The sequence below is a fragment of the Protopterus annectens genome, chromosome 1.part0 (genome assembly GCF_019279795.1).
Source record: "Protopterus annectens isolate FY-2018-M chromosome 1.part0, PAN1.0, whole genome shotgun sequence".
Classification (NCBI taxonomy): domain Eukaryota; kingdom Metazoa; phylum Chordata; order Ceratodontiformes; family Protopteridae; genus Protopterus; species Protopterus annectens.
Window position 1 is genome coordinate 124738765 of NC_056725.1, and position 23374 is coordinate 124762138.

Here is a 23374-nt window from a genome sequence, read left to right on the forward strand (position 1 = left end):
GGATACAGCAAATCTGTATCTGGACTAGACTAGTTACAGGAAAGGCTACCTAGTGCTTACCACTCCCACTTATAAGCTAGAAGGCTTCCCTCCAACACAGAAAGGTCTAGGTAGCTCAGAAACTTACAAAACAGTCCTGGATAGAGCAAATATGTATCTCGACTAGACTAGTTACAGGAAAGGCAGGAAACAAGCTTAAAACTTTAGCAGTTAGAACAGTAGCAAAAATACTTTAAATGCAGTACAAGCTAGCAAACTTGAGTGTGTAGCAATATTAAAGCAAATACAGTTTAAATAAATGCAGATAAGTTAAAAATGACAAAAAAAAACAAGTGCAGAGAGCAGTAAGTTATGCAAAATCAAAATGGAAGCACCAAGTGCAGAATAACAGCACTTGAACACTTAAAAACATACAGAACAGCAAATTAAGGTAATAAGGTAGAAGACAGTTAAGTAAGAGCAGCTCAAGAAAGTATATATATCTATATATATCTATATATCTATCTATCTATATATATATATATATATATATATATATATCTACATCTATATATGGGTGTACTTTCCTACAACGAAAATTCACTTTTTCGAAATAGGAAAGTATATCCCCATTTAAGCGAAAGTGCACTTTAATGAAAGTGCACTTTCGCTTTTAAGCTCACTAGACCGAACCTACTTCACCACAGTGGAGGACATTGAAAAATGGGCTGTGCCCTCCACTGTGGTGCAATAGTCATGGACCTTAGGGTTAGGGCACGTGTCAAGGTAAGGGGATAGCCCTACTAACTATCCCCTTACCCTAACCCTAAGGTCCATGACTATCGCACCACAGTGGACGACATAGCCCGATTTGCACTTTCTTGTTAGTATGGGTGTACTTTTGAAGTTAGAAGTAGTGAACTTTGGTTCTTCAAAAGTACACCCATATATATATATATATATATATATATATATATATATATATATATAGCAAACTCATTATACAACAGAATACATTAGCATACATAACTAATTCCCGCTCACACATATCCAGGATGCCATTACTACAGCAGTACTCTTCTTTACCTAGTGCCTACCAATGTCCCATCAAATGTTTAACACTCCCCATTCTAGGATGTTCAGTAGGTGACTACTACCCCTTAAACTTGCTTTGCACATTTAAAACAAAGAGCTACCACTGGAGTCAAAGGTCAACTTCTGTCACTACCTGCAGGAAAATCAGTTGGCCTACATTGTGTATCAAGGATGTTGAAACTGTCTTAACTAATTTTAATAATAGCATATTTTCTTTAAAATAATCTGATTTGCACATTAAGATAATGTTCCTTCAGAGGCAAGGGATGTTTCTGTCTCTCCACTATATGCTAATGTTATATATGAGAGATAAAGCCTGGTTCAGGGAAAGCCTTTAATATTTGCATCAGTTATCTACTTTTCCTCAACTTTAGATATGAAGCTAAAAGTGCAGCATAACTAAGTCCAGCAATAATAAAAACAGACAAAGCTGATTAGTCAGTAATTTTAAATTATACTTGGCAGAAGGTAAACATCACCTCGGAAACTCTAAATGCACTAAAGCTAAATATCCACTTAACTCCCAAAATCAAACACCCATCAGAACAGAATAAAACTTTATCTTAAACAGTTAAAGCACACATCAGCATGATGACATAGTGGGATAAAGCTCTAACTAAAGCCCAGGAAATGTGCAGGAGGAATTGGGGTGGAAGGAGAACTTGATGATCTCAAAGGAAGAGGTTTGACCAGCGTTTTCAATTAAGCCATTGCTGAAAACAGAATCAGTTAAAAAGACATTGTTAAATGCTGACACGTATCATTGTATAACTGTTTGTATTTAAGCTGGAAGGTGGGATTTTAGTATTTGTTTATTTGTTTTTGGGGCATTTTGAATGCCCAGTTTGTCTAGAGGCTTGGGGATTTGAGGAGCTGGAAATAGGTAGATAGCTGTGCCTTTCATTGGGTGAGTAGGGAAGGACATGTGCTCTAGGCACAGTATCATAAAGCAGTTTATCTTGTGGAGCCCAGGGAAACAAGCCCTTTGCGGGAGCTGAGAGGCGGCTAACCCTGATGGCCATTACATATCCTATCCCTAGGAGTATTATGGACATGTGCAAGGGCAGGGAAAATGAAAGACACCCACTACGAAGCACTGCACTGGGATGCCTCAATCTCCTCACCTCCGTAATAGTGTAGAGGAAGTCTGGTGGAGCATGACGAAGCTAGGCAGACTCATGACTGAGGAGAGAAAACAGGAAGCAGACAACAGTCAAATGCTCGGAGACAAAATACCCCCAAAAACAAATAAATAAACAGATACTAAAATCCCAACTTCCAACTTAAATACAAACAGTTACACAATGATACATATCAACATTTAACAATTAGTCTTTTTAACTGATTCTGTTTCAGCTATGGCTTAATTGAAAACACTGCCCATATGTCTTCCTATAAAAGCATCAAGTTCTCCTTGCATCCAGTTGCTCTTGCCACTTACATTCTAACAGTAATTTATGAGTTACTTTTTATGTGGGTGATTTACTGCTGATGAGTATAAATGTGGTGGTATGCCAAGAGCAAAATGTTTACATTTGTTTGGAATTGCAAACCTGTGTATGGAATTTTAGCTTTATTTTTTAATGAATTACAAGACTTTCTGAGTAAGCAATGAATTCTCACATTTATGGGACAGATCTAGATAGCCGTACCATGCAAAATATTTTCTTTTAGTCTTTTTATGCAATCCACAAAATACCCTTTTACTCAGAGGAAAACTCAGAGCTTCAATAAGTTGGTCATTTCCTTCAGCCACTTTGAAACATAAAAGTGATTTTTTATTTTTTTTGTTTCAATTCTGTTTTTGACAACATACTTTGGTGCAAATGTTACACTTCACTGTCTTGTACAATATGTTTTCCTTGGATTAGCAAAAAAGTGAAGAGGAGATGTCTTTGGATGATCAGAAGGATTATGAACAGGGAAAGGACTGGGTGCCAGAGTTTTGAAGAAGGGGAAAGTGAGGTGGTCATAACCTGCTCTCTGGCTAGTATGTGATGAGAGGAAAGACATCATATAGCCACTTAAAGGTATGTGGACACTGATGGTCCATATTTGGTGCCATTATAATTATGAACCTGGGATGTCAAGTTATTACATGGGGCTGTTGCTTTTGTTTTGATTGTCCAGCCACACTATAATAGGCTTTAAATTAGCGTAATTGAGAATGAAGTTAACAGGAGTGCCATATTTTAAATATTTTACATGAACAGCTTATGGGAATATTGTGTTTTTGTGACTACTTGTAAATGGTACGTTAAGAAATCTAACAGTGTAGAAATATCAATATTTTTTTCTTTTTTTGATAAATTATATATCACATGTATCTCAGTGACTGTGTTTAAGGGATTGTGTTTTTTTGGGTATGATATATTTCCAGTTACTGGAGTAACAAATATTGGCTATAAATTTAAAGTATTTTGTAAAAGAAAAAAAGAAAAATGGCATTGCAATAAAGAGCTTAAATACCAATGTTCTTGTCCTGCTCAGTTCACTGGATTTATGGTTCTGGTTGAATATGCGTCTGTTTGGCAAAGAGTAACTGGAGAACTGCCCCCCGTAACAAGTTTAAAGGTCACACTTTGTGGATAAATGCCTAAGAATGTTATGAGTTATAATCTATGACTATGTTAGTGCAATAATTATTAACTGTGAAAAGAAATTTTGTGATGCAGACTTTTAAAATGGTCTTATACACTGTAACATTCATGTTAGATCATGAAGTTAATGTTTAATAAAATGTATTAGCATTTATGTATGCGATGCTTTCACGATTCCTAGTACACTACTGTGACATTTATGATGTAGAAATGGTTATTATCCTGTAAATAAATGTATGTTGCATATGCATGTTTTCATCTAAGTAGTAACCTTATATATATATATATATATATATATATATATATATATATATATATATATATATATACACATTCCCAGGTTACCTCCAAGAAGATAAAGTTTGTTTATTGGTAATTCCAATTCTAGGGCATGATAAAAGTCATTTTATAGTTTATTACAGGTGGTTTAGCCATGGTGGTGCAGCGGTAGCGTTGTTGCCTCATAGCAAGAGGTTCTCCTGTTCGATTCTTGGCTTGAGTGCCTTCTATGTGGAGTCTGCATGTCCTCCCAGCGGTTGAGTGGTGTTTGAAAGACATGCATGAATGGGCGTGCCTTCGTTGTATGTTGGGCGTCGGGCTGGCAACTTGGCACCATAAAAATCTACTGCAAATCATTAGCGGACCGGAGTTCCACTGTGGCGACCCCTAATCGGGAAAAGCCAAAAAGACAAACAACAACAACATTAGCAGGTGGTTTATGTTTTATGAACATGTGAATAGGTATTGTGGTGTGATGACTTTTTTTTAAGGTGGACATTTATGCTGATATAAGGTGCTCTTTTGGTGAAGGTGTAAGAGTTTGATATGACTGGACAATGCAGCTCTACAGGTCACAGGTGATGTTTGGATGGATATGATTTAATGCATTGTTACAACAGGAAGATGAATTTAATTGTCTATGGGAAGCATCATTGTGGGATTATGTTGCTGCTGACTAATGTTTATAGAGGTTTAAAGTTTAATGTTATATTAGTTCGTGTTTTTTTTTTTTTTTTAATTTTGAATGGCAAAGGAGCTGAAGGGATTATTTTATTCTTTTGTTCCACTCATTGTTAGGGGGTAACATTCCAGGTATAGGATTGTCTGTTATTAAGTGGAGCAGTTTTTGCTTTGTAAAATGTATAGAATTATTTATTTATTTATTTGTTTTCTTTTTATGACTTACTACAGTGGTTGGTTAGATAAAGGACTATGGATAGCAATGATTTTAAGATGGGATATTTCATAAGTTCAGTGATGCTTGAAGTATCATCTCTAAGTGTTATAAGGCTGTCTGCATTTTAATGGTAGCATGGGAATGCTAAGTTATTTTGGTCTGGATGGGATCTTCCCATGTTATTGTCAAACTGGGTTTGTTGTCTGGAATGGGGAAGTAAATGTAGACTATGAGATTGGCCAGAACAGTGGTATTTAGTAGAAAATCAAGATGGCCGTTGAAGTAGTATACACATTCTTGATTTGTGTCTTTTCTACTCAGGCTAGATTAAGAGGAAGGGTGTATTTACTGTGATTTTAGGAGGACTAATGAAAGTAGAAGGTAGTTGGAAGACTTATGCTATAATGTGTTATTGCAGGTCATGCTGAACATTTGAAACAACATGGTTATTGTTTGTTATTTTTTCTTTGAATATTTTACTTCTATATTTAAATGATGATTTAAACAAAATGTATGTTTATATGATTAAAGACATATGGGAGTTTACTTTCTTTATGAATGTTATACATACATACACACACATATTATATATATATATTCCTCCTATATTTTTCTCTTTTTGGTAATTTTGTTATGCCTGACCTAATTACCATTGCTGTTTTAAAACTACCCTTGCACTCATAAAAGCTCTTAATAAATAATATGTAGATATATAATCATAGTCTTTGCTGAATTCCACCAACACACTTCTATTACAGCATGAGTAACACTTCTATTCTTAGCAACAGTTACAAACAGCTATAGAATGACTTTTGTCCTGACCAGTAAACTTGTCACCACCATTAAGTATTACTTTAGCAGGTCAAAGCGCTTTAGCTATCATTGTTTAACCAGATCTCCTTTCTCACTTTTACTGGCATGATGCAGATTTTCCAAGTTACTTCCATCTGATTAATTCCTAATGTTAGAACTTTTTCCTCATTTTTATTATTTAAAACATAACTGTTTAACAATTTCATCCAACATAATGCATAAATGCTTTGTAGACAAAGGACAACTTCCTTTTGAGTCCTGATTTAGCCTCTCTAGAAGCCACATTCCTTCTTTGTACTTCTGTTATCCATATTCCTGCTACTCTATCCCTGCACAAATTCTTACACTATTTCTTCTTTCCCCACAGTCGCCATTCTGAAACATCTGTATTAACCATATTAACACGATGCATATGTCCCATGCAGCCTATTCACACTCTGTTCCATAGATTACATAACACAGTTTCTTACTTAACACTTGATTTCTTATTAAAAACATTATTCCATTTCCTATATACTCTACATTCACTGGATGTTTTACCTCTTTAAATAATTGATATTTTTAACTCTGGAACAAATTTTCATAATCTGCTCACTAGCTTTTCAATAAATATAAATGAATTTATTACTGTTTGTAAGCATTCCATTGTGTTTATATGATTTATCTGTGGGATAGATTGTGCCATACTGAATTTGGTCTGGGTCATGGCTAAAATGGCTCCCATGCCATTCATCAACTACAACAGTTACTAAATGAAATAAGTAATTAGTGAAGATCACCGTGAGCTGCTATTTAGAAAAGCATTTATTTTCTGCATATATATTGCACACATGCAATATATCAGCAATAGCCAGTTTATTTTAGAAAGTGGTCTCCTTGCTGTTATGGGCTAAACTGTACAGTGATGACAGACTGAAGTTCTAGAAATGTTTGTTTCTTATTTTTATTTATTTATTTATTTCCATTTGTTAACCAGGACATTTCACCTAGGTGACATAATCCCTTTTCAGTGGAGTTCTAGAAGGAAAAGCAACACAGTAGTACATATTAATAAATTATTTACAATCATTAGTGAAAACAGACACTAGAAATCTAAATATATAATAACAATGCACACATGTAAAGATTTGGTATATCAAATCAATACTTAAAAATGCATACTGGTTACTCAACAATCTGGATTAAGATGTATTTATTTTTCCTTGGACAGGAGCTCTGCAATTAACAAGGGATGCAGTGTACTACAGCATTCTAGCTGAAGGAGGTACAATGGGATGCTTCATTAAATGTTTAAAACAGTGGATGGTCAGCATGAGATTTGTTCATATTAAAGTGTACTTCCACATTAATCATAATTACAAGGCTCATTTCCTTCAGACAAAGCTGCATTATTGGAGTCTGCATTGATGCATACGTGTGTGCTTACTAGTGCATATTAATACCTGCACCTACATGCATGCTTAAGTGCACATTGCCATGCATAGTGTGTGTGTGTGTGTGTGTGTGTGTGTGTGTGTGTGTGTGTGTGTCATACCTTGTGCTTTGCCAGCTGCTGTGTCACTAGCTCCAGGCTACTGCTCTGCAGCAGCTCAGGAGAAACAAGCCTGCTGGACATCTGCAGAAGCCACTTTTCTACTTCCTGTAATTCATAGTTGAAATCTTCATGCTGCTTCACTGTTGCTAGCTGGTTTTCAACACGTATCTACAAAGGTAAATTGTGAAAAAGTTATACTTAATGTATTTATGTTAACAACGTGAACTATGAACCTATGATATCCAGTAAAACAACTGCAACAGCAGTACTCACAAAGATGATTTCACTTACGTAAGATTTGTAATGATTATTCACAGAAGAGGTTTAACAGATTAGCTGTTTACTTAAGCATTCAGTGACAACAGTAACAGCGCAGACTTTGCCTGTATTAGTCTGGAATGTCATTTGCTTCTTGTAACTAATGAAGAAGTCTAATTTCTGGAAAGACAAACATAACCAAAAGAATGCAACAGACACTTTGGGTGCAGAGGAATGAAGCCCTGATGAAACCTAGATGAATGCTAATAAGGTTAGTTGCACAGATGCTGGAGGATGGGGTTAAGTGGCTATGGCCAGTTACCCCATCCTAGATGGTGGACAGTGGCTCTGTATTGCAATCTGGATGACCCCTAGCAGTAGAATTGGGTGTTGCAGGGATGTAGCATGATCCTACAGAGTACATCTGTAGCACTAAGCAGCCCATGAAGGTGTGTGTGTGTGTGTGTGTGTGTGTGTGTGTGTGTGTGTGTGTGTGTGTGTGTGTGTGTGTGTGTGTGGAGGTGGGGCACGATATGTGGGCAGACATACACACTTAATGCAAGGTTGTGTAGTATTATGGAGCTTTAGAGAACTGTTAAAGGGATAGAGCTCCAGGGGTAAGACATTTCACAAAACCTTCTAGATGGCCCACTTCCAGGCAGAACTGAATGTCTCATATAGTTTTCATCTCGTCCAAGGATGAGTGGCTCTCACCACCACTGAATAAATTGGCAGATTTGATACTGACATCGGGGGGAATTGTCAAGCAGAATCCTTCTGAGAAGGAAGGGAAATAAAAAAAGAAGGACAGAAGCAACACATTGCTACTGGGTGTTACAGGGTATATAAATAAACCATTTGCTTAATCAACAAACTCAATATCCAGGCACACAAATGTGGATATTACACTGTATTTATTTTATGAGCACCACCTGAGATATCATTTAATAAAAACCTTACAAATGAATGCAAAACATATTAAAAAAACAAAACAAAGACATGCATAACATAGGCCAATGCATCCACAGCTTCTTGTTTACAAAGGTGTTTCTGTTTCTTTGACTGTGACAAAACTCTGTCTAAGATGGATTGATATACTATCGGTTTACACCATATGGCCAATTTTTAGAAGAACTTTTTTCATAAACTAAGATAAGGTATGAAAAAAGTAAAATGTAGAGATAAGAAATGGTAGCACCTTATTATCAAAATAAATGGTCAAAAATATTGCAAGCTGTTGATAAAAGATCTGGCTGCTGACAATGTGGCCCTATTAGCCAAAACAAACAAACACATAAGTATACTTTTGGCTATAAAGTCTTAAAATGAATTCTGAAACAAACAAGCAAAATATGTTTATTTTCAAAAGCAACTCCTCACAGGTTTTTGTTATGAGCTGAGAAATACAAATTAGAAAATTAAAGCAAAATGACTGCTCTGTTACTCATAGCAATAATATGTAGTAAATCACTTATCCAACATGGAAGACAGTTTAAATGTACTTTAACACACTGGTGGAATACGGACTACATGCTGTACAGCTTCACATATTTCTGCGGACTTGACTGAGACAGCAAATACATTACAAACGCTCCATGAAGGCTTCAACATTTCAGTAGATTAATAATATCAGGGAAAGAGAAGATGATTTAAACAGTGTTAACTTGTGGCTTAATACAGAATTGAAAATGCCATTTCAAAATAAAACTTGAATCTATTATTTTTAAATGTAATAAAATAGCTTAGCTAAACTGCTGAATTTAGCTACAGGCAAAGTATACTAGGTATATTCTGTGCAGTATTTCCTAAGTTTTATTTATTTATGCGTACGTATGAATGGGCATTACTTCGCTATAAGTACAGATAATATTTTTAATGAAATAGGCATTAACCTGAAGTATTATATTACATTAACAGCAGAGTCAGTTTTAAGCAGCAAAACAGCTAGCAACAGAGTTATTTGTAAGCAACACAAACAGTGTCAAACAAGTAGCTAGATTTATAAACAATTACACAACTGAAATGCATTTATGAATCAATCTATGTTATAAAAGCAACTGTGATTCTGAATTGTAAACAGAGAAGCAATGTATAAATTAAAGCAGCTTATACATAATTGTAGCCAAAAGGTTAGCACAAGGTTTGATAAATACTCACAATCTGGAACTCCTCAATTGATATACATGTCTTCCACAGCATTTTGTATGATACTGCCTATCAAACATAGCACAGTTTGGCCAAACACCAAAGCAGGCAGTATTTCCAATAGGACATGCAATTTTCCCTAGCACTCTGGCAGTGGACTACTTTCATTTTAATGTATGGCATAATCTAGCTAGTTGTGCTTTGCTGCATAAAACAAACATGACACACAAACTACTACACAGAATAAAGGTTATCCAAGGCAAAGAAAAAAGAAATACAAAAATTAAGAAAATGATCAACAGAAGACAGTGAAAACATATCAATTAAATTCAAACATGAATGAATCAATTCTCAGAATAAAACATAAACAAGAAAGGAGAAAGAAATATATAACAGTATCTTTCGGAGGGATATGTGAATTACCCATAAAAAGGCAGGTATGTATATAATTCAAAAATATGAAGACATTACCACACACAACTAAATTAAGTTCTTCATTTCTGAATGCCTGTCTTTTCTTTAATAATGAGCAGAACAGCAATCTGTAAATGGAATCAAACCAAAAATACTGGATAGTATAAGTGAAACACACTACGCATGGCAGACAAAGCAAAATCTAATTGTGGATTGTAAATCCAATGTAATGCTCTGTAAATGAGCATACATGCATCCAGGTCCACGCTCAATAGACTGCTTTGAACTTTTCTATGTTCCATTGTTGTTTAATAAATGGTCACATTCCTCCCACTGCTGTGTGGCTCCCCTTGCCTCCCATTGTGGTATGTTAGAGAGCCTTGCGCCTGCTTATATTAGTAATAAAGTCTGACAGTGGCTGAAAGCTTGGAAACCACCAATACAGTCAACAAATGCAGCCTTTGAGAGGTAAGAATCAATTTCTAGCCCTGGTCTCTACAAAAGCTCTGAGAAATGGCCAGCCACTTCCAATACAACACTCATACCCCCCCCCCCCACAAGAAAAGATAAAGCAAGTAGAGCTTTATAATTCTTTCCCTTTATGCCATCTTCAACAAGTACCAGTGTTTATAATCAAACTCAGGCCACCAGCATTGCAGGCAAGACTTTATTTCTCTACACCAGTGGAGCGATTAGGCTTAATAATCATTATGTGTGAAGACACACTTATAATAAATGTAGCTTTAATGGTTACTACCTCATTAGAGCAAGTCCTAGCCAACGTCATTTGAAGTTTGTTCATAGCGAATTTCAATGCAGTGCCCTAGCCATTTAAATACAGCTTGCACAGTTAATGGTCTGCCTTGCTTCTCTTTTGTGAATGAAACAAACTGTTAGATAATCTGATTATCTTAGTCCTCTATTCAATCACATAACTATGGATGGTGAGGTATCTTAATGACAATAGCCAGAACCAAGGGTGGTGAGATAATTTAGATTTTATACATCTTTTTAAATCTGCAGTGAGACATTTTGCTATTCATCAGTATTTCTTCACACTCCTCTGCTTCTCACAAAGTTTCAGACAATGGCTAGACAGCCAAAGCCTTGTTACAATGTGAGGAATGTACCTGAAATCAGGTACTCGGGGCAACTGATCACATTACTAACCTTGCAACATCTATTCATTGCACCAGAGATGCCACTGGAAGCACTGTTCTAATATTTAGGGATAGTTTTCTCTTGCATGTATGGCTACAAATAAAAATACTCGCAACATCTATTCATTGCACCGGAGATGCCACTGGAAGCACTGTTCTAATATTTAGGGATAGTTTTCTCTTGCATGTATGGCTACAAATAAAAATACTCGCAACATCTATTCATTGCACCAAAGATGCCACTAGAAGCACTGTTCTAATATTTAGGGATAGTTTTCTCTTGCATGTATGGCTACAAATAAAAATACTCGCAACATCTATTCATTACACCAGACATGCCACTGGAAGCACTGTTCTAATATTTAGGGATAGTTTTCTCTTGCATGTATAGCTACAAATAAAAATACTCGCAACATCTATTCATTGCACCAGAGATGCCACTGGAAGCACAGTTTTAATATTTAGGGATAGTTTTCTCTTGGATGTATGGCTACAAACAAAAATACTCACAACATCTATTCATTGCACCAGAGATGCCAGTGGAAGCACTGTTCTAATCTTTAGCGACAGTTTTCTGTTGCATGTATGTTTGTAATTAATTTTGTTTGCAAATAAAAATACTTGCAAATTTAGCTGCTATATCTGTGTGCAGTAATAAGAGCATATTGCTTATCAACATGATCCATTAAGGTTTTTTACTATATTATTTACTTTTAAGGTAATTTTGGTATCAGGAGATTTGGGGCTCTGTAGAGAACATCCAGTTGAAAAACATGACTGTAGCAATTATTTATTTTCTCTGTACACTGATGGTCTAAATGGTAGGATAGGTGACAGCGAAGCAAACTCTGTGAACATAAATAGACATTACATCATCATTACTATATGATCTTTGATACTAGCTGTAAGGATGGTGGAGTGCATGTGTATAAGACAAGCAAGCTGAAATGCATTATTTTTGTTATGATTTTTTTCTCTTCCATCTCACTGTGATATCAGAGTGGTAAAGATAGGTGGTAATTGGGCTGTCAAACTGTGAACAAAAAAATGGCAAAATGCATGATCATTGTCAGATGATCATAAGTACTGCTTGCCCAAAAAGCCAGTATATAGGTATGAAAATATCACTTTCAAATACTTTTTTTGTGGCCATCATTTCCATCACTTTGAAAAGTCAAACATCTAAAGGGTAAACATTCAATGTGTTGTAATTCTTAAGATGGATGCTACGGAAGTTGACTCCATGAAAGCAAAAGAACATTATTTGTTTATTGCTAAATGAATGGCTTGCAAGAGAGTGGGGCGGTTTACCTTTAGAAAGGTGATTCACACTCGGGTGAACAGCAATTGTTTGAAAGGCTGTTTGCAAAGTTTGCAAACGCCGAATGAAAAAAGGTTCAAATGTGCAATGAACAAATGCACAGTGACATTCGCTCATTGCACATTCAACATTGTGGGGCGGATTGCAGTATAGTGGGGTTCGGAAAATGTTCCCTTTCCCCATTGTAGTGCAATCTTGGAGTTAGAATATTAAAGTAGGGGGTGCAGGGGGAGCTTGCCCCCCTGCTTTACACTTTTTTGCATTTTTTTTTTCATCTGACATTAATGTTCAAAAAACAGCAGATCTGCTATTCAGTTCGATCTAGATGACTGTCATTGTTGATGTGACACCTCAACCCCACATGCAAAAACTAAGAAAAAAAGGGGTTGTGGATGGATAACCGATTAAATATTATATAAGCAACATTTAATAGCAGTTTAACTGCACTAGACAGAGGTCAAATATCAATGCGGTTTTGTTGCCCATCATGTGAGCATTATGATGAAATCTTTCAAAGGCTTGTGTACAGCCTGGTGTGTGAAATATTAATGTAAATATGAACAGACAATATTAGACTCCTAGAGGTCAGTGACAAAAAAAGCGCGTATGTTAAATGATGCAATTACAGATGTTAAGAGGCAGTATTCAACAAAATCATTGCTGACCTTCAGGTAGGTGGGTACAGGTTGGCTAGAGGTGGGACCTTTACAGCTGATTTAAGCATTGGTTACGTACTGACTGCACTTAGTTGAATCTACAAAGCCCCCCCCCCCACACTACTGAACAAGTAGCTCCAAAGCACCATGGAGTACTATAACAAGAAGGTCAGTCAGTGATTGATTGAAAAGGGAGAGGGCACCTCATCCACAGTAATTATAAAAGAGAAAAGCTGTTACCCTTTGTAAAAAGACAATATTTCACAAACCTGCATTAATTATCCACAAACAGCCTGGGAGAGAAATTACAGATGAGTTTTTTTCTTTTTTCAGAATATGTGACACAAGTTTAGGCAGCAGAAATACTTCATCAGTAGAAAACAAACAGAGCACTTTAAGCTACAGCAATACTCTCTGTCTTTGTGCTTTACAAAGATACAGTAAACTCATACAGCATCTAATAATTTGGAGAACATAGATGGCTCATCAGAGTATGACAGCCATTTACTTAATGATATTAACTGCACTCATCAGAAACATGCATATCATAGGTTCATAGGTTGGTACTAGGCTATCAGCCCTAGGGCCTATACAAGCCTAGCCATAACAGTTCCCTGGTTATTTCTTCTCACACTATTTACTTCCCTGGACTCCTGTCTAGCAGGGCGACTGACGTGATCCCCGGGGTGAATTTCCTTTCTCCCATGCAATCGTCAAGGTTCCTTTTGAAGAGGGCCAAAAAGGCACTCTGCTTGACATGTATGGGCAGTCTATTCCAGAGGCTGGGGAGTCTCTGGGTCAGGAACCTATCCCTCCAGCATGTTTTGTTTATTGCGATGACAAGGTTTAGATCTCTGGAGCGTGTGGTTCTGAGGGACTGGGATTTCTTTAAGTGTAGCATGTCCAACAGCTCTGGGTTTGACATGGCCTTGTATGTTAAGCAGAGATCACCTCTGAGTAGACGATATGCGACAGAGTATAGCTGGAGTTTTTTAAGGTTGTCAGCGTAGGGCATCTGCTTTAGGCCTGTGATTCTTTTAGTGAGGTAATTCTGTGGCCTTTCTAGTTGTTGCAGATATCTTGAGAGGTACATACCAAACGGGGCGTTGTATTCTATAATGGGTCTAATGAGGGATGAGTACAGCGGGACAATGATCTCCTTTTTTCTGGATGAAAAGCCCTTAGTGATGAGGTGTGCCACATAGAAGGATTTCCTGACTGTTGTGGCAATGTGGTTATTGAAGGTGAGACCACTGTCCATCTGTATCCCTAAGTCTCTTATCACATTTTCGGTGTTTAGTGTACTGCCACCTATATGGTAATTCACAGATACATGTTTTTTTCCCAAAGGGGATAACTATACATTTCTTGGCATTGAGCTTGAGCCCATGGCTCTGGCACCAAGCATCTGTTTCAGTAAGGCCCTTTTGTAGAGTATCCACATAATTTGGGGATTCAATAATGGCTCCCAGTTTGCAGCCATCTGCGAACTTTGTTAGCCAGAGTCCCTTAGTGTTGGCCTGTACTTCAGAGAAGTAGATGCCAAACAAGAGCGGTCCCAGGATTGAACCCTGAGGTACTCCACTTGTCTGGAGCTGGATTTGGAGTCGGCTACTTTTACAGTGTGGGTTCTATCAGTAAGCTAGTTAGCAACACATTGGATGACGTAGGGATTAATGCCCAGCTTAGTAAGTTTATCTATGATTCCAGAGTGGGGGATGGTGTCAAAGGCCTTGGCAAGGTCTAGATAGGCTGTGTGGACCACCTTACCCTTGTCCATGGCTCTGGAGACTGATTTGAAGAAGTCAGTCAGGTTCAGGAGACAAGATCGGCCCTTCACAAACCCAAACTGGGTGGGGTCCAGTGTTTGAAGGTTGCCAATGTCTTTGTTTATAAGTTCCATGATAATACGCTCCATGGCCTTGCAGATAAGGCTTGTCAGACTGATGGGACGGTAGTTTCCGGGATCCAATGTGGATCCCCCCTTGTGGAGTGGGATAGCTGCAGCTCTGCGCCACTCAGTGGGCACGAAACCTGAGGTGAGGCTATGATTAAACATGACACTTAGGTGAGGTGCCAGTTCACATTCTAGTTCATGTAGTACACAGCCCGGGATGTCATCTGGTCCCATGGATGCTGTATTCTTAGCTTTGGAGAGTGCGTTTTTTACCTGTGTGCCCATTATTACCAGAATTTGGCAATCTTCTGGTATTGAGGTGGGCCATTTAGGGGGTGAGAGGGGGGTGAAGATGGCACTGAATTGATCTGCCAGGATATTGGCAATATCCTTGGGATCAGTATATTTAATGCCATTCTGTTTTAGCTCAGAGCAGATCTGAGCATTGCCATTTAGATTCTTGACATAGTTATAGAATGCCTTGTGGTTGTCCTTGGAATCTTTGGCAATTTTATTTTCGTAACTAGCTTTGGAGGATTTTATGAGGGATCTCAGTTTCTTACTGAGGCTGGTAAGGGAGTTTTTTGCATTCTGGGATTTTCCTCTTTTCTGCAACAGTTTCTTCCTTTTGTTGTAGAGTTTGTTTATGTCAGGGGACCACCAGATTGGCTTCCTTTTTTTGGATGAGAGCATCTTGGTTCTATATGGGATAGGACGATTCATGCATGAGTGGATGTGCTCGTACAGTACCTTAGTGTAGGATTCAGCAGTTGAACTTTCAGTTCCCGTCTGCATGGGTGCCATGAAGTTTGTCACTTCTGACTTGAGTAGCATGAAGTTGGCTTTGGAGAAGTTTTTTTATGAAGGTTTCCTTACTGGGGGCTGGGGGTGGGGGTGAGATGTGGATGTTAAGGGCGATTAGCTTATGTCAGACCTGACTAACGAGTGGGTGTCCATAAGTGTGCAGCATCGATTTCCCATGTTGGTGATGACTAGGTCTAGGATATTGGAGCCCCTGGTTTGACTATGGATTAGTTGATCCAGGGCATTGGAATTTATGAATTCCAAGAACCGTTGGGCAAAGGTGTTGGTACATGAGTAGTTTTCCCAGTTAATGGCAGGGTAGTTAAAATCACCCAGTATTAGGGTGTTTGGTTCTATCTTAATATTTTCCAGTATATTTAGAAAGGTGTAGTGAGAATCTTGGGGTATGGTGGGGGATCTGTAGCAAGCTACAATTTGGATTGCAGTCTTACCTAGTGTTAGTTGCACCTGGAGAATTTCAGATGCATTGTGTTGGGCAACTAGCCTGATGGTGTGAATATCCTTAGTGAATATTGACACTCCTCCACCTTTAGTGTTTCTGTCCTGGTTTGGTGGCCGAAAAGTGTGGTAAGAGTTGTAGCCTGGTATTGCAGGGGTGCTCTCTGGAGCCTTCAACCAGGTCTCAGTTACTGCACAGATATCGATGTTCTCCATTTTTAGGAGTGCCTCGAGAGAGTGCATTTTGAGGTTTATACTTCTAGCATTGAGTAGCATTACCTTCAGATTTTGCATGCTTGTACCTGTTATGGTGGTGGTTTTGTCCTTTGAACTTTGCCTAATAAAGGCACTATAGGGGTGGCAAGAGCCTTAGCCAGTAACCTGAATCCCTGGGGCGACAGGTGCAGACCATCTCTGGCAAAGAATCGTGGTCTGTCGATCATGTCATCCCAGGCAGACAGATACTGGATTCCCTTTGAATGACACCAGAAGCTTAGCCAATTGTTGAAGTCAATCATTTTGTCCTTATATTGTGGTATCATTCTGGCGAAGGCAGGATGCTACTCAGGGCTAGGGTCATACCTGCCTGGGCCACATGATCCAAGAGCTCTTCCATGTCTCTTTTCATGTAGTCCAGGGAGGTATGTCTCAAGTCATTCACTCCAACATGGACAATGACAGAGTCATATTTGTACTTGTTGTGGAGTGACTTGAGTGCATGCATTATGTAGCAGATCCTGGCACCCGACAGGCAGCTGACTGTAATTTTCTCCTTGTTCAACCTGATGAGTGGGACATCAGTGTGCCGTACTATAGAGTCACTTATGACTAAAGTGTTAGGCATGTTGTCTTGCCTTAGGGGCTGTTGCTGGGTGGCACACTGGTGTTGTGAACTATGTGACACTTTGGTTGTGATTGGTGTTTGTTTGCGTTTCAGCTTCAGAGGTCCTTGTTGCTTGGGCAGGTTACAGTTAAGGGCCTCTGCATATGTGGATTTAGTGTTGCTATATGTGGGTGTTGCTGGTGTGGGTTTAGAATGGCTATGTGTTGCTTGAGGTGTAGTGTGGGTGTTAACCTTCTCCTCTTGACTGTCTAGCACAATCTTGGGTGGAGAGAGCTTTGCTTCCATTTTGGCTATGTAAGTGCATCTCTCACAGGTTGTAGTGTTGGGTGGTAGGAGGAGAGGGTTGTCTGTGTACATGAGGCAATTGCTGCATTGCCCCAGTATGCCCAGATGAACCAGGTGGACAGGAGAAATCACCAGAAGCTGACCCTTGGACATGCCTGGTTTGGTGCTTTTTTTTGTAAAGTACAGGAGCTGTTTTCCCTTACCTTAGCAAGGTACTTTGCAATTATAGGCTGTTTAGTGCCTACTATTAATTTCTCCTTATTAACAAAGAGAGTTGAGTGCTTGTATCAGTTTAAGGCTTCCTAGTGCTTTCCAGATATTAGAGCAAGTGCTAGTCACAGGGATGCTTAAAGGTAAGATGAAAAAAAATGCACACTGCAGTATGCACTAGAGAAGTCAGATGTGTAAGTAGGTAACTTAAGTTTTACCTGTTTAAAAAGTTAAGGTTTAGTGGAGAGTTACTATTTTTAAAACAGCAAGATGGATTGAAAGGGGTGGTCACTTTTGTATTCTGGTACTATGGAATACAGTAGGATGGCCAATAAATTTAAATAGTTGAAGGAGAGGGATTTCAAAAATGATGATTTTGTGATTACTCACACAAGCCAGTGAAAGTAGAGAGGAACTGAGATATATGGTCAGATTAACATAAGAGGCAGGCAACTAGCAATACAGCGGTATTTAACAAGACAACTGTAACTGGGTGGGAGGGCAGGAAAAAAAATTCTGCCTGACCCAGAAGAGACAGAGCTGTGGTCTCTTTTGAAGTTTTAATATGTTGTTAAAGCAGAATGCAAGTAAAACATAAGGTAAAGAAAACAACCCACAGTATTCAAAATATAGAAAGGCAATAAAGTAATACAAAATACAAAAAATAAAAGCAAACTAACCTTTCCTTCACAGCAAAGTGTAGCAGAGTCTGGATGAGCCTTTCTGGTAAAAATATCAATAAGTTATGCACACTCCTTTCAGAATCTAAAGAGCTTTATTTTATTTTGGTTTGTATCAAGAACTAGTATGACCAATGAAAATTCAGATTTACACAGGTTCTGGCACAGGATAAGGCAAGACAGAACTATGCTGTTTTAAACTAGCAGATGATAGCAGAACACAGCAAGCTTTCCAACAAAGTCCTCAAATAATTACTAACTGTAAACATAAATAAAACCAGAACAGTGAGAATACGTAATTGTTTCTATTGGTACAACTAGTGGTCTGGCCAGTCAAGTCACTGTTGCAAAATACGCCAACAAAAGGACGATTGTATAACACTATGCATAGTCACATGCTTAGTCCTTAAATCTTGGCTGATGATTTCAATCTGGCAAATGCAGCTGGTGAGAATTATAGGATGTGTTCAGTTTATGTAACAGCATAAACTATTCCACTGAGACTAAGATCTAGTAGAAGCCAGGGAAAGGGAGAAATGACAATATGATGATATCACACTCTGTAAGAATAAAAAGTGATGGCCATTTAAAAAAATCGGTTCTGCCTTTCATAGTTCTAGCTTTCTTTGGGATGTATGAGATCAAGTGGTGAATGAACTTCTCAACTTACACTCCTGCTAGGAAGCAAAAAGTTTGTCAGTCTCTGAATGTTTTTTCTTTTTTTTTTTTAGGTAGAATATTAGTTGCCTGCACACATCTAGGGAACTGGCAAAGGGATAGACCGGTTCATATCTAGCTCATTTACAACTTTGAGCACAAACGAGGGGGTTAGCCCTTAAAGAATCTCTGTCCTTATGGAAGATAAAGGCAGAGTGGCTATAAGGGCTTGCAACTCAGAAACTCTTCTGGCAGAGTTAAGTGCGTACCTCTTATCCTCTTAGCATAAGAAATCTGGACAAAGCCTAAAATAATTGTGGGGAGGGGATAAAGACTCAAAAATAGGGGCAGATTTTAAATATTGCTCATATAAATTTAGAAAGTTGCTAGAATAATATGATTTGTATTAGCATGCATTTTATGAAGGTTATGAAGTCTGAAACTCAAATGTATGCCATCATTACGTGACTTCAATGCTCAGTCATTTGCAAAAAAACACAAATATTATGAGGAACAGATGAAAATATAAAGCAAAAATCTGGGCACGCTACAAAAATCCAGACAGTTGAGAGGTACAGGTAAAAGCAAGTAGCAGAACTGTTTTCCAGTACAGAATTTTAATGAAGCAGAAGCTGCTGGTTCAAAAGGTAGCAAAGTATGTTTTTCCAGAACAAGTCCCAAGGAGGAGGAAAAGACTTCCTATGAGGGTTCGTGTGAAGGACATCTTTTAGAAGTTGTTTGACATCAATTCTGGAGAGTTAGGTGAACTTAAGGGCAGCCAAGCAGAGATAGCAGGCAAGTGGGATTTGATGGAGGAATAAGCAAGACCACTTTTCAGTAGTTCATATGTGTATGACAGAATGGTAGGAATACCTATCTCATTCTTCTAGTGGCACCACATGGAAAATTGTTTCCACCTGGAAATGTAAGATTTTTTTTTTATTGGTGGGTCTGACAATATGTGAAGCACATCATCTGAGAATTTATGCCAAAGTGGAATTAAGATTCTATCACCCAAAGAGCCAGATGAGCGCCTGTAGATTGGGATGAATCAGGCAGCCCTTCTTCTGTGTGAGCAAGTCCACTTTGAGGGGTAACTTGTAGTGATTGCCCCTGCTGAGATGGTAGAGGGGGAAACAAAGCTGCCCAGGCCTCCAAATCCACTACCTTTGCCTGTAGACAACTAAAGCAAAATTAAAAGGATTAGAAGCAAACAAACAAAAGATATCAGGAGAAGACACAGTGATATTCTAAAACTGAAAGAGTTACATTTCAAGAAAAACCTCTGCTAACTGGTTATTTTATGTTTCTTCATCCTTACAACCTTGGTCCACAGATTCCTCTGTCCCAAAGACTCAGTCTGTCCCTCCCTGTATGGGACTGTATTACTTCTGACAAATGGGTTTTATCCATCATACAAAATGGTTGCAGAATGTCTTGAAGAGAGTTTCCATCTGCAAAGGGACTCACCTCTCATCCTGAATAATCAATCTCATTTCATCCCTCCATTGATTCAGGGCCTGCTCTCCCACAGGTCTACAGAACCAGTTCCACCACATGTTCAGGGGAAATGTTTCTACTCACACTTATTCCTGGTTCCCAGGAGAGAGTGAACATGGAAGCCCATTCTAGACTTGTTATACCTCAACAACTTTTTGATGTTCCATCCATCGAGATGCTTTCTCTTCAGACTTTACTTCCCTTAATCCATCCTTAAGCTTTCTTTGTCACCCTAGAACTAAAGGAAGCAAATCTACACATTCCCATTCAACCTGTCTGCATGACAGTTCTCAAGGTTTCATTCTCTTTATCACAATGTTTTGTCTATAGAAAGAGAAAAAACAGAGGGAATGCCACAGATTCTTCTTGTATCTCAGCAGGGATGTACAAGTCAGACTGGGAAGTCGAAGTATCAAATTTTAATTTTTGTAACACTTCTAGGGTGCAAGGAGGCATTAGAGGCCAAGGTGTGACGTCCCCACACAGGGCCAATAATCAAGAAGCCTGAATCCTCACCACTGACACTAGAGTGGGGCATTCACTTGATATACAAATGGATACATTCAGTAATTCCAGATCCAGTCTTCCCTGCATCAAGCCCAATTTCCCTTAAGAGCACACAGGAAACACAGTCAGTCTAGGTTCTAGATTTCTCTATATCTGTCTCCCTCCAGGTCTCCAGTAAGACTACCTAGTGGCACAGCTGTAGGGTTAGGTCCTCAGCTGAGTATCTAAGCCAATTCCTCCAACACCTTCTTTGTGAAACCAGTGCTTCGTGACCCTGACCCAAGTAGCTGACACATACACTCTTTGAGATTTAATTTTCACACACACACACACACACACACACACACACACACACACACACACACACACACACACACACACACACCTGTGAAGGCTGGCACAGATTACCCGCTCCACCAACTTTGCTCAGACTAGAAGGTAGATTCACTGTCACCGGTAAGTTACTATAAGGTTCTTAAAGCTTAAATATTTTCTAAAATGGACCAGCCACAATGAAAAGTTTACATATAATTAATAATAAATAAAAGAACAAGAAAATATTAAATATCAATTTGCAGTGAACACCAGAGTTTCAGTTACAGGAGCATTAGAAATAACACCGATGGAAAACTTCACACAGTTATAGAAAAACAGTATTTCTAATCTCACTATATTTTCCTGACTAATTTAAAAGAATTACTGTTCCCTAGTTAAGATACTTACTACCGCAAGGCAATATGTCTGAGTGGTCCTTGTCAGATCCAAGACAGAATACAGAATGCTGAGAGCAATTTCCTACTAATATCTAAATATTATTTCAGAGCTGAAGTCGTAAAATCATAAAGCACTTCTCTTCTTCCAGTCCACTCAGAATTGCAGAATTACATCTTTATGGCTTAACCCATAAAGTAATTTAATTTCAGATATGTTTCTAAAAGTCAGGTGGATTAAGATTAACCTCTGCTCTTCCAGAATATGCTGTTGCAATGTATACATTTAAACAGTTACAATAATGCATGTGCATTTCTTTTCCTTCCAGCACGGCACGCTATTGATACATTTTAATACAAGCAAACCTCACAAATATATTTTCAGCAGAAGCTTCTGTACAAAGCAATTTGATATTCAAATGACATATAATTATTTACAAAATTCCAGCTAGCTGTGCTGGCATATGTCACACATTCACTGCCCTACTTCTCCTGGCATGGCAGCCAGTACCTCCTATCGTCACACAAGGTATCCACTGTTTTGGTAAGCATGAGCCTCCTAATACACTGGCTCTCCAAGTAAGTAATTAGAGAAGCTAACGTGGTTATAAAAACTTTAGGGACAAACAATGGTCTAATCTTACGGTTATGGTAATCATGCGCAACCCCTAAGCAAAACAAACACTGAGAGAGGAGGTCTTTATGAGGAATCTGCCTTCCAAAGTCATACTTCCCTCTCTTAGCCAAAATGAACAAATTGTTAAGAAAAAAGCAGAAACAAAAGAAGGTTCCCAAATGAGGCATTTATTTAACGGAGAACCACACCCAAAACTGAAAAAAAAAAAAACAATATGTTTCTCAGCAAATCTTGAAGTTTTCTGCATTGCTAATGGTTTGGTAGCAAAGTAAATGATTACTGCTATTAACTAATTTGTTAGATCCCAGAGTGATCTGAAGGAGGCTGCCATGGATAACATTAATTTGTTTTACAGTCATAGGTTCATACTAGGCTATCTGCCCTAGGGCATTTATAAGCCTAGCCAGAGTATGTTTGGCTTTCGCCACCCATTTTAAATTAATTTTGCTATGCCCTTTTTCGAGGTTAGTATACTGTACCTCTGTCTAACAGTGACACAGAAGTGATACCCGGGGTAAATCTATGATCTCCCATCCACTCATCAAGATTCCTCTTGAAGAGAGTCAATGAGGGACTCTGCCTAACCTGGACTGGGATTTTATTCCAGAGTGAAGGGAGCCTCTGGTTTATGAATCTGTCCTTCCAGCATGTCCTATTTATTTCAGTGCTGAGGTTCAGGTCTCTCGAGTGTGTAGCTCGATGGGATTTGGATTTTTTGAGGTGCAGCATGTCCCTTAATCCCGGGTTGGACATGGCTTTATACGTCAGGCACAGGTCACCTCTGAGCAGGCGGTATGCCACTAAGTAGAGCTGGAGTTTCTTTAACTGGGCATATGGCATCTGTTTGAGCCCTTTGATCCTCTTGGTGAGGTACTTTTGGGGTCTTTCCAGTTGCTGCAGGTGTGGTAAGGTACATCCCAAAAGGGGCATTGTACTTGATTATGGGCCTGATGAGGGATGAGTAAAGAGGCACGATGACCTCCCCTAATCTAGATGTGAATCCCTTCATGATTAGGTGGGCTATATAAAAAG

At 38.4% G+C, this 23374-nt stretch overlaps 1 protein-coding gene across 1 annotated transcript in view; it reads right to left on the bottom strand.

Moving 5' to 3' along the window:
• The window catches only part of SYNE1 (spectrin repeat containing nuclear envelope protein 1), a 2173401-nt gene that overhangs the window by 1763191 nt on the left and 386836 nt on the right, over window positions 1–23374 (bottom strand). The window contains exon 23 of the mRNA XM_044089035.1: window positions 7199–7366. Within this exon, the coding sequence (XP_043944970.1) occupies window positions 7199–7366 (168 nt within the window). The remainder of the gene's footprint in view (window positions 1–7198; window positions 7367–23374) is intronic.